Source organism: Silene latifolia, chromosome 10 (genome assembly GCF_048544455.1).
Source record: "Silene latifolia isolate original U9 population chromosome 10, ASM4854445v1, whole genome shotgun sequence".
NCBI lineage: Eukaryota > Viridiplantae > Streptophyta > Magnoliopsida > Caryophyllales > Caryophyllaceae > Silene > Silene latifolia.
Genome location: NC_133535.1, coordinates 14,238,550 through 14,250,932, shown reverse-complemented (window position 1 = coordinate 14,250,932; position 12,383 = coordinate 14,238,550). Strand labels below are relative to the sequence as shown.

General features: G+C 39.0%; 1 protein-coding gene and 1 long non-coding RNA gene across 2 annotated transcripts; one reads left to right on the top strand and one right to left on the bottom strand.

Annotated features, from left to right (window-relative positions):
• The first annotated feature begins 746 nt into the window (after positions 1–746).
• LOC141605203 (uncharacterized) lies at positions 747–5,733 on the top strand. The gene is made up of 2 exons (XM_074423889.1): positions 747–1,246; positions 4,572–5,733. The coding sequence occupies exons 1-2, from the start codon at positions 854–856 to the stop codon at positions 5,601–5,603; spliced, it is 1,425 nt and encodes a 474-aa protein (XP_074279990.1). The 5' UTR covers positions 747–853; the 3' UTR covers positions 5,604–5,733.
• An 805-nt stretch (positions 5,734–6,538) lies between these two features.
• On the bottom strand, positions 6,539–8,132 carry LOC141607582 (uncharacterized). The gene is made up of 2 exons (XR_012526930.1): positions 7,812–8,132; positions 6,539–6,864 (listed from the first exon to the last, which is right to left on the bottom strand). It is a non-coding gene; the product is annotated as an uncharacterized LOC141607582 (long non-coding RNA).
• Between the last annotated feature and the right edge of the window lie 4,251 nt (positions 8,133–12,383).

The window sequence follows — 12,383 nt, the reverse complement described above, 5'->3', positions numbered from 1 at the left end:
TTGTCCGTGGCCCATAATATAAAAGTGAGCCCGACCCATATCCGCCTAAAGCCCACATTTGATCACCTCTACCTTGAACTCTATACATTGGTATATACCGTTAACTTATTGTGTGTCTTCGTTAACTTAGCTTGTTAGTTGTTATGTCAAACCGACTCTTTATTATTCCAATTATTACTCCCCTCGAATTACTCATCAACCCACCCAATAACATACGAATCTAACTAACAATTTGTGAAAACTTCATCATCATTTCATGGTTCATAATGAAGATTTTTAATAAAAGTTTGTGTTTATTAAAAGTGATTTGTAATACTTTCGCATAAGATAACAATACGACACTTATGAGCCATAATAGAGGTTGAAGTACGGTTGTTCGGGGAGAGATAAAATTGACGAAAAATAAGTAATAAGTTTAGGGACAAAATGTAGAATATAAAAATGGATACGACTTATAAAAACTCCAGAAAACAAGTTAGAATTTCCCGGAAAAAATGATCTCGCTCAATGAATCCTTAGAATAAGTTTTAGTTTTCGCAGGAGTCAAACTATTAATTTCCAGGATTAATGAGCTCCAAGATGACCATAATTTTGAGATCCAAACCAATCTCATTCCCATCCGAGCTCGAGTTCGGGTCAAGTCAGTGATACAGTAGTATAAACCATTTTAGGGTGTGAAAATTTGAGATCGAGCACAAGTCAAATCGATGAGACAGTAGTATTTAGGGTGTGAAAATTTAGCCCCTCATTCTATTGGAGCCCTAGTAGACCCCCTCAAAAGCACAACAAAACTTGTTCATTGAAAATTACAAATTCACAATCTCCAATTCCATCAAAGACAAGTGTAGCAACCATGGAAGCACAACAACAACCACAACAACAACAACCATATGAAAATCAATACCAATATCAAACCCAGAACACCACAACAACAAATCCAACCTCACAATCATATGATTATTATTCATCTTCATCTCAAATTCAATCATATGATCCACAATCATACTATGCAACATACCCTCAACAACAACAATATGATAATCAGAATAACCTAGATTATAGTAACCCCAATTCTTCAACAACTTATGCTTCTTCTGCATATTATTACCCTGATTATTCTACTTCCTATGATCCTAATTCAATTCACCCACCCGGGGTTCCTCTTTCCGTTGATCCTCAACAAACCCAGGTCCCCAATTCCCAGAATTATTATTATCCAGCTCCTCAATCTCAGCCCTATTATCAGGTATTTTTTTTTGAAAAGTTTGATTGTAATTTTTGAGTTTTATGTTTGATTTACTGTTATATTCTAATTTGTGGTAGATTTGTGATTGTATAATTTGCTGTTGATTTATTGAGGTAGTTTAATGATTAGGTTTTTCTACGATGTACCTCTCGGATTCTACGGTGTACCCCTAAACTTAGCGATTAGTTCCAAAATTATCCAAAGATATCATAATGTGGTTCCTTAACGGTTAATTTTTGTCGGGAAAACGGGTTAATTCATGAGTAAACAATGAATGTAGTGATAGTTGCGCTCATTATGGACGAATACTCAACAAAAATTGTCCAAACATAACATGTACTCCCTTTGTCCCGGTTAATTGTTGTCATTTGGTTTTGGCACGATGACGGAAAAAGGAGGGGGGCAATTAGTAAGAGGACAAGTAGACCAAATTGAGTGTAAAAGATCAAATTGCTCATCAAATGCAATCCAAAAATAGAAAAGACAACAATTGACTGAGATACTCCAAAATAGAATAGAACAACAAATGATCGGGACGTAGGGAGTATTAAGGGAGTAATTTGAGCATTTTGGTTAATCATAGAACTTGACAGACTGTAGTGGTATCATGTAGAACTTTGAAAAACTGAGGATATATATCGTAGAATTTGAAAAAATACAGGGTGCACAATAGAAAAACCCTTTATGGTTATGTTGTGAAACCCTGTTAAACTGGGTTTCGAAAGGGGGTAATGTGTTCACAGAAATATGAGCGTGGGTTATAACGGGGACAACTTTTAATGTATTTTCGACGCTTTAGGTTTGGGAAATGAGATAGTGGGACAAGGTTGTACTGAGTTTTAGGACCGAGTTGTCGAGACTCGAGATAAGATATTTGTGATTGGCAACTTGGCATTAACTGCATTAGGTATATGAGTTTTTACGGTTTCTCGTCTTTGAAACGAAATATTGAGTGTCTTTCAAGAAAACGTCAGTGGTTGCAAGACAACTTGAAAGTTGAAAGACAAGAATATGTAAAGCTGCCAAGTTTTCCGGGAACTGTTGTTAGCTTTATATAGGTTAAATGAATACATTTTGTGCATAATTTTGATAGCGCCTTCAAACAATAGGTGAATGAATAGAGTGTTCTCAAACCTAAGTGCTGCTAAGTTTTCTATGCACAACTCTTAGCTTAGGCTAGATTGTAATTTTTGAGCCAAATAAGGTAAGTGAATCAAGGCTTTGTGTTTTAACCACCCTCGGCACATTGTGGATCAGTGTAGCATATAGTTACTAGTGTCCGGAATCAACTGCATCTTACCCTAATCTTTACAAGGGCATGACAGCTTAGAAAGAAGACATTGACAAATAGCTTAACTTAAGGTGTTTTTAAATCATATTTCTTGATTGCATTTAGTTGTAAGATCTGATCCAGTGGTCTGGTCTTCGGTCTTCCGTCTGATTAGACTGATTTTGCTTCAGTTGTTTGGGTCAACTCTAACTAAGGGAGTAAGAGGATGGCTAGATTGAAGCTACACACCTATTCATTCTAACTTTCGATCGCATCACCCTTTGTTTGGATGCTCAAAGAGGAGAGAGGGAGTGATGGAGCAAGGTGGAAGAGGATGGATCAATGTCATTTTCTTTCCAAATCTAAAGATTTTAGTTTGCCTTAGGAAGGTATTACCTTCAAATCCTACCAGCCGAACAATGGGTTAGTGCCGTTGGTCTCTATTAACATGTCAAACCAGCTCTTTTTGGGGACAAAATGGATTTCTGACCTATTGGATATTTTGTCTAGATGTTCCTTTCAGAAATTATGTTGGGTATCCTTTTCCTTGGCATCTTTCCTGATTTGCATCCTTATCATGTCTAACAGTTGGAAACTATAACGGAAGTTCAATATTGTTAGTCTAATAGAGAGTTACTAAGATTCATGTTGATGTACAGATGTACTTATTAAGTCTGCCCTTTTATATGATCAGCTTCATCAGGATAGCGCTGGATAAATTTGTTTTCATTTACGTTGATCTCAATCAAAAAACTATTGGTTGGTATTTTCGGGGCACTAGTAAATGCATGGCTGTTTTTAAATTGATATGACAATGGTGCTGCTTTTAGGGAATCAGCGGTGTAATACGTGAGCATGTGTTCATCTCATCTTAACAAAAGCTTGGTGATTCTGGAGAGTCATTTTGTGTTCTCTTCTTCTAGAGTTCTAGGTAGTATCGTTATTGATACTTGGTAGTAGAGTGAACCTTATTTTTTTTTTCTTCTTATGGATAAGTAGGTTTTTCATATTCTTCTATCAAATTGTGCCAGTGGAAGATGTCGAAGTTTCTTCACTTAAATTTAGGTTTAGATGTCATGTGATTACAGGGGTTAGACAGTCACTTGGACCATGTATGAAGTATGCCTATATATATTTTTTTTCTTTAGTTTCAGCCGTCTCAAGATTAGCCATGTGTTCCTGTATGTTTATGTGTGGTATCAATCTATCAAAACCCAGAACCCTGCTTCATCTTCTCTTCTAGCTTGTCTCCGGGTGAAGACTTGTTTAGAGGGCCTGTTAGTCTGTTTTCTTCATGCATAGTTGAGCGTGAACAAATGCTGCAGTCATTGACAGTGTTGGTTTGCTTGGATACAATAATAGGAGGAAGAGGAGGGGAGGATAAGGGAGGGAAGGGAAAGGGAAGGAGACAGAGGGGATGGGAAATGGAGCATCACATTTTCCATTGAAATCAACTCATGTGGAAGTTGATGGATCCCTCCATTTTCCTCCAACACAACTAACTACCCGAAGAAGGGACTGTCCCCTTTCCTTTCCCTCCAAATGGATTGATCCAAACAAAGGGTATGTCAGTTCTAAAGAGAACCCAGATGTCATTACTGAAGTTGTTTATTGTAGTTTACAGGTGGAAATATATCACAGACACACTACAGCTGCCATCTATGAAGACCTAAATGTATAGCATGAGAAGACCCATGAGTACCTTATTTTTGACGCTTGTCTTATTTCATTATCAAAGGTATTGATCATGAAAGTCAAGATTTGAAATGTGATCGGAAGATTATGTTATGTGAAAACATCTATATGGTTGAACATGGTTGTAGGTTGAAGAAAAAGGCTAGAATATTTTGTTTGGGAGTACAACTATCTGGAGTTTAAATTGTTGTTAACAGCTCTGGAAAGTAACTCCAGTTAGTCCGCTTCCAAACACTGAGCTGCGCTTCTTGAATCCCAACCTAGCTGGTGTTTCACATATCATAGTTTATTCTGTATGGGTGTTGTTTCTGTTTGAAGTTGCTTTTTTCATAGCTTATTCTGTTATATGCTCTTTTGCAGCCTGGTCAACCTGTGTACGGTGGTCAAGTCAGTCAAGGTGGTCGGTCAACGAGAGGCAGAGGACGTGGCCGTGGGAGAGGAAGAGGTGGCCGTGGTGTCACCCCTCAGGCTGCTGCTCCTGCTCCCAGCAAGCCACCACCTCAGATGGCATGGTGCGAGATTTGTCGGGTTGATTGTAATACTCTTGAAATACTCGAAAACCACAAGAATGGGAAGAAACATATGCGAAACGTCAAGGTGCTTGAAGAGTTGAAGAACACGAGCAAACCAATCATGGTGACGAACCAAGTCTCCATTGCCCAACCAGAGCCCGAAGGAGCACCAAAGTTGGATATGACGGAAAAAAGTGTACTTTCTATGGCACAACCATCTGAAGAGACTGTTAGACCGGATTTTTCAGGTGGTAGGGGCGGTTTAAAGAGAAAGATGAAAGGGGGTCGTGGTGGAAAGCGGGCTCGTGTAGGTGACATGCGGACGCCCCAACAAATGGTTCCTATATTATGTGAGTTGTGCAATGTGAAATGTGAGTCTCAGGTTATTTATGAAAGTCACGTGGCTGGGAAAAAACATCTTTCCATTCTAAAGCGCTACCAAAGTCATAAGGAAGCATTAGGAGAAGGTGTTGAGGCTTTGTACCCAACAATCCCGAATCTACCCCCGCCAATCCCAATTACTGATCAAACCCATCAGCCAGTTCCCCAAGATGCTCAAGCCCTCGCTTCAATGTTGCTTGGTCAACAAAACCTTCGAGATCCTGAAGCTGCTCAGGCTGCTGTGACACAACTTTTGAACCAACATGGCATACATGATGCGCAGACCCTTCTAGCTCAGTTGATTCCTTATCTACTCACTCAGTCCCAAGAACCCGGATCAGTTGACCCGTATTTGCAAAGTCAAGGACCAGATAAGTCAACTGAAGCTGAAGTCCAGAATGGGGAAACCAAAACTGAACCACAAACCTTGGTCGGTGTTGGAACCAGTAACAACCCCGACAGTGGAACATCGGAAGGTGGCAAGGGTGTAGCCGAGTAACATGTCCCTAGTGAGTTTTTGTTGTGCCTAAAGGATGCTCATGTTGTTTAGGACAATTACTTTTGAATCTAGTAGACCTTGTTTCTATATCTCTTTATGGTTCCAATTATATGCTACCAATTTATTACTACATTTTTGTCTCAAAATGCCATACAGTACGTTTTCTTGGAGGTAGTTTAAGGATAATTCGCAAATACAGCACATTTAGCTCTACCATTCGTCATAGTTGCTCTTTTTATTTCAGAAAAAGGCCAGAGTATTATCCGCCGCGACAAGAATAATCCTAGCAAGTCTTTCACAATAATCTGAGCAAGTCACAGCAGGATCACTGTAGATTCATAATGTAATAAGACTTTGCTAATATTTAGGCATTTTATTTTTGTCTGATCTATGAAAGTGGTAGTTATTTGACTCGTCTTAAACTTAAGACGGATAGTATCCGTCTTAAACTTATCGCTTCTTAGCTTTTGGGCCAAAGGAGAAAGTAAACAAATGTCAATTGAGAGAACTGCTTCTAAGTAAGGTTTAGACCCCATCACAGCATTGAAGTGTTGCTTGAGAATTGCCCAAAACTTGTTTGATTAGCATTCGGTAGTTGAATTCATACACTAGCAAAATAATTGTCCTATCTAAGTATCTAACTACGTGATGAATTATTTGACTCGTTTTATTTTTAAGAAAAACCAATTGTTGCCACTAAGCGTTTGTCGGTGGCTTTATTAAAGTTTCTTGGCTACGGAAACTACATTCTTCTTTTTCCTTAATTTCTAATAATTTTTTCAAGTTTCCTAAAGTTTGCTCATTGATGCTCGACGATGTTGATGTTTGACGCTTTAGCTTTGTTTCATTCTCAAATAATAACCAGATACATACATTGAAGTAATTTGAAAAGAAAAAACAAAACATACAAAAAACTGTATTGGGGCGACACACAATAAAAAAAATCAAGTTATACAATCGAGTTATACGTCTGGTGAGAACTACGTGACACAAAATAAAAGAACCACCATTTTAGCGAGCTCTTTTGCTTAGTAAAGGTGAGAACAACCGTTTTTAATCTTTGGCATCTTACGGTAACCAAATATGCAAGCGACAACAGCCAAAAGCTTGACAGATCTCTACAACATACATAAATGTCTGTACAGCATGCTAATCAACTAAAAAACCCGAAGGACTATAATAACATATTCTGTAAAGTGTACAGGTATATCGTAGGTCCATATGCGGTAGCTTCCTTGAAGTCGTTTCTTATCATAAGAACCTGCGGACAACAACAACATTAGTCCAGTGCCTCAATGGCTCCCGCAAATTGCGGGGTAAGGGGGTCAGATGTACACAATCTTACCCTTGTGTTAACAACACAAAGAGACTGTTTCCGAATAACCCAAGATGAAAATTGCGTTGAAAACTACATGGAATGACACTTTATAACAGAAAGAACCGCGCATTCACTTTAGTGAGTCATTTTGTTTTGTTCCATTATAATCTGAAACCAAAGAGTAATGAATCTTTGGCTCCATAGAAAAATGGAAACAAGGGTACCGAATTGTGACATAAAATAAGTAGTAGAAAATCTTTGGAAAGAAGTAATCAAATATCGCATCAAAATTAAAGACAGTTATTATTGAAACACGTAAAGAGGAGATCAACAAATCCCAATGCGCTCGTAAAATATGACCTATGTAATAACTAATAATGGGCAGAAGGCAAACAATATACGTTGCGCCCACTTTATCTAGATTTCTCTAATCTGAATCAATATCAGAATCGACGTAGTCGAAAAAAATGAAAAAAACCAAAGCGAAATAACGTAAGCTGAACTTAAGTGAATTGTAGTTAAGTTGACGTCTTTCATGTTCAGCCGCTTCCAATTCTCCCTACACGTCTCAAATCACTTACACTGATACACATAAGAGACACATAAAAAATAAAAGGACTCCTAAATTTTGTTGGCAGCGTCTTACTATACAATGAGAGTTCGGGGCAACCAAGGCTAAGAGAAATGATTTCCATATAGGTTAAATGAACAAGGGCACAAAATGCGTCTTCCTACATAACACCCCTGGGCAAACTTCTCGGCTGAGACAGTACAAACAGTACGGAAAAGAAAAATATCAAAGCGTGGCTAATCCTTATTAAGATCGAGACGACATACCATACAAAAATCAAACGAATAATCTAATCAAAGACAAATTTTGATGCCCTTACCATGTGCAACGTTATCGGCATATACAATGTTGATGCCCATCTGTCTTTTTTTTTCAGTACGAAGGGTGATACTACCAACTATGTGCAATGTTTACTGCAATACAACATCAGTATTGCTTTGAGGGTCACGAAAAGATACCCGTGTTTGCTTTCGCGTTATTCCCAATCTTCACAAGAAGTAAATGTGAACTTTTTTTTTTTTTTGAGAAAAGAACAATTCATTAATAGAACGCCATACGACACTTACAAAGAATAACTATAATCGAAAACAAATCTAATGGAAACCAAAGAAAAATAATTTTCTTATAAACTAGGGATCTCAAAACAAAGATTTGACAATTAATTTCGTCCTATTATCGCTATCTTCATGTAGCTTTTGAGGGGATCCTTCGTTTGATTTATGAGATAAAATTTACCTCTGACTGGTTCCAAAGATCGTTGACAAATCACTTTTACCCTTTGAAAGAACACGCTGCAAACTATCAACGAACTACTCCTGACTATATTACTGATGAAACTAAAACCACGAATAAATGGAAAACCCCCGAAATAAGGGATGGAAAAACGATTCTCACCAAAAGGGAGACACTTATTGAATAGAAAATAGGTATGCATACTATTGATTAAAATTTGAAACAATTTTGGGGCTTACCATCGATCGATTGATAATCGATGGAGCCCCTTGTATAATTTGATGGAGGTTAGGGTTTTTTAGAGAGAGTTTTTTAGAGAGAATTTTAGAGAGAGTTTTTTTGTGTGCATAGAAGTAAATGTGAACTTTTAGTGAAGGCAAATAAAAGTGCAATAGATTTATCAATAGGCTCTCCGGTATTGTAATGTGCCATTTTACGTCCTAATACGTAATAAATTACTTGTATTTGCAACTGAAGATATATTTTAATACTCCCTCCATACCAGACCAATGGTAACATTGACCGTTTTGCCACTATTCATGGTCGTAGGGAAACTTCGATATTATTCTTAATCTATAAGACAAAATATAGTCATGTGAGATCTTGTTTGATTTATCGTCATGAATGCTGTAAGAATATCAAATTTTCATAATTTTTAATAATGTGTAACAAAAGATATTTACGTTGCAAAACGTGTCTCGGCAAGTGTGAAAAAGTCAATGTTACCATTGATGTGGTATAGAGGGAGTAGTAGTTAAGACCTAGGTAGCACCAAAACGGACACGGACACGGGACACGGACACGACACGGACACCTGACACGGCATCCCTTGAAATTTAGGACACGGGACACGTTAATTAAATTTAATAAAATATATATTTTATAATTATAAACGTTCTATTTTATTTTTGTAAAAGTATTTGATATTAAATTTAAATAAACGACAACTCATTTCACGCTTAAGGAACATCATTCACCCCAAATGATGTCCAAATGTCATGGACACGCGTCGGACACGGCCGAAATACCATGGACACGCGTCGGACACGTGCCCGAATAAATGTAGAAAGTTAGACACGGCTTTATAGGTATCCGACACGTTTCGACGTGTGTCCGAGGAGTGTCGGTGTCCGACACGGTGTCGGACACGGGACGGCAGATTAGGAGAAGTGTCCGTGCTACCTAGGTTAAGACAGAGGTATTACGGACAATATGTCAAAAGTTAAACTGTCGCAGTCAGTGTTCAAACCAATTTTCATTACTCGACATTTGAAAACTGCTACTCTATTAAAATGTCTAACGATTGCTCCATTTAATTCCCCGGCATTTATCCCATCATAGTCATAACCCTTTAGACAGTCGAATATCTATTTCAAGATAATGAATTTCATGAGATGAAGAAAGGATCCAAGGATTCTTTTTTTTTTTTTTTTTGTAGCTTATAATTTACGCTTTTCGCTTATTTTGTTTTTCATGGGTCTCGATCACACCCTTTACGGTAATATCCGCTCTTCTCAATTTCAACAGGACCCCTTACCCGCTCTTAGTCGTGCCTATAATCTAGTGCTTCAGGAAGAGCGTTTACGTCTTGAAACGCAGCCCGATGTCTCTGAAGTCCCTATTTTCGCTACCCCACACGCCACCACTGATTGGCGTGCCATCCGTGACAAAGAAAGAAATGAAAAACGTGGCCTGTTTTGTACTTCCTGTGAAACTCGTGGTCATGAAATATCCAAGTGTTTTTTTAAAACCATGCGATTTCCCGACTGGTGGGGGGATAGACCCCGCACCCTTGCTGAGTATAAGCGTTACAGGGCAAGAAACGCGGCTTCTCGGGGTTCGAATCCATCACAAACTGCGAGCTCGACTGCTGCTGGTTCAGGTGCTTCTGGTTCGAACAGTGCAGGCACGGCTAAACCTTCTGCCAATGCGAATGCCGTCATTACTAACCCATCTGCTCACTCTTTGATTTCCTCGGATCGTTTAAGCGGTATGTGTAATTGGATAATTGATACAATAGCTTCCAATCACATCACTGGCACTTTATCTTTTTTGGAAAATCAAACACAAATATCGGGCCGAGCTGTTGGGCTTCCGAATGGCCAACAGGTCGTGTCTACTGTTATGGGTTCGGTTTATATAAATGAATGTCTTACTCTCCGTTGTGTTTTATACGTTCCAAATTTAACGTGCAATTTGATATATGTTTCTCAAATTATTTCTGATGAAAAGTTGTCCTTTACATTTGCTAAGAATTCCAGTCTTATTCAGAACCCTTCTTCGAGGAAGACGATTGGAGCAGGTGAGCTACGGGACAGACTATTTTGGATTCATGCGGGGGAGAAACCACTGGCGGTTCATACGGTGTCAGGGCACGAGACTTTTGATCTTTGGCACAGGCGCCTAGGGCATCCGTCACATAAAGTGGTCAAGACTATTCCCTCTTTTACCAATTTAATTTCCAATAAGGATACAGTTTGTGATGCTTGTCATTTGGCTAAACAACATCGTGACAGTTTTGTTTTGAATAATAAGCGTGCTTTGGACTTATTTGATTTAATTCATTGTGACCTATGGGGGCCATATCGTATTGCTTCATCGTGCGGTGCAAAATATTTTTTAACTATCATGGATGATTACTCTCGTGCAACATGGGTATATTTACTGCTTGATAAAACTGAAGTAACTGACATGTTCATGAATTTTATTCAAATGGTCCAAACCCAATTTCTAAATCACTTAAGAATGTCCGAAGTGATAATGGTTCGGAATTTAATTGCATGGCCGGTTATTTCTTCAAACATGGCATCAAATTTGAGATCTCTTGTGTCGGTACACCTCAACAAAATGGGACGGTGGAACGTAAACATCATGACATTTTGAATGTAGCTCGGGCACTCCGTTTTCAGGCCAATTTACCCAAGTCTTTTTGGGGTGAATGTGTCTTATCTGCCGCTTATTTAATTAATCGGACCCCGTCTCCTTTGCTAAACAACTTAACCCCTTACGAGTGTCTCTACGGTGTTGGTCCGTCATATGCCAATTTGAGGGTTTTCGGGTGTCTAGCTTATGCTCATAATCAAAATACTCATGGGGATAAATTTGAGAAACGAAGTCGGAAAAGTATTTTTGTTGGATATCCGAGTAGTAAAAAGGGCTCATAAACTTGCGGAGGAAGCTAGGAAGCTGTAGGAACCTTCTTTGCCAGTTGCCAAAAAAAAAAAAAAAAAAAAAAAAGGCTGGAAGCTTTATGACCTTGAGACCGAGTCTTTTTATGTCTCTCGTGATGTCATTTTTCACGAACGTTTTTTCCCATTTGCTGCTGTTTCAAATTCCCATCCCGAGCCTATTCCGGAATTCACTCCTGACTCGTGTCTCTCGGATGAGCCATTTAATGGGTCCGCTAAATCGGGCACTCAACCCGAGACTATGACGGGTTCGGATGCTGCTAACCCGGCCACCTCCTCTGCCACGGGTACAACTACCTCCTCTGCCGCAGGTACTACCACCTCCACAGATGCTCCTCCTAATACTACTACATCAGCAGCTGATGAAATGGGTAAAGGGCGAAGGCTTAAATTTCCTAATTCTCGCCTCAGTGGTTATGTTCTCGACACCGTCCATAGTTCGTCCCCTCCTTCAAGCTCACCTAGCTCTCCAACGTCCTCCTCAGGTACGCCGTACACCTTAGCTAATTTTGTTAACTTTAACGCTTTCTCGGCTAAACATCGTGCATTTCTTGCAGCTGTGACCGCTAGTATTGAGCCTCCCTCATTTAAAGAGGCTATTCGTGATCCCGGCTGGTGTGATGCTATGAAACTTGAAATTGATGCCCTTGAACGTAATGCTACTTGGGAATTGACTGACCTCCCACCAGACAAGAAAGCTCTTGGATGTCGATGGGTGTACAGAATTAAATATAAATCAGATGGCACTATTGAACGTCTCAAAGTTCGTCTTGTTGTTTTCGGGAACCACCAGGTCGAAGGATTGGATTATGGAGAGACATTCGCTCCAGTCGTTAAGATGGGTACGATCCGTACCTTTCTTGCCGTTGCCGCTATACATAAATGGGAGCTACATCAAATGGACGTCCATAACGCTTTCTTACATGGCGATTTGAATGAAGAAGTCTATATGCGTTTACCTCCTGGTTTCA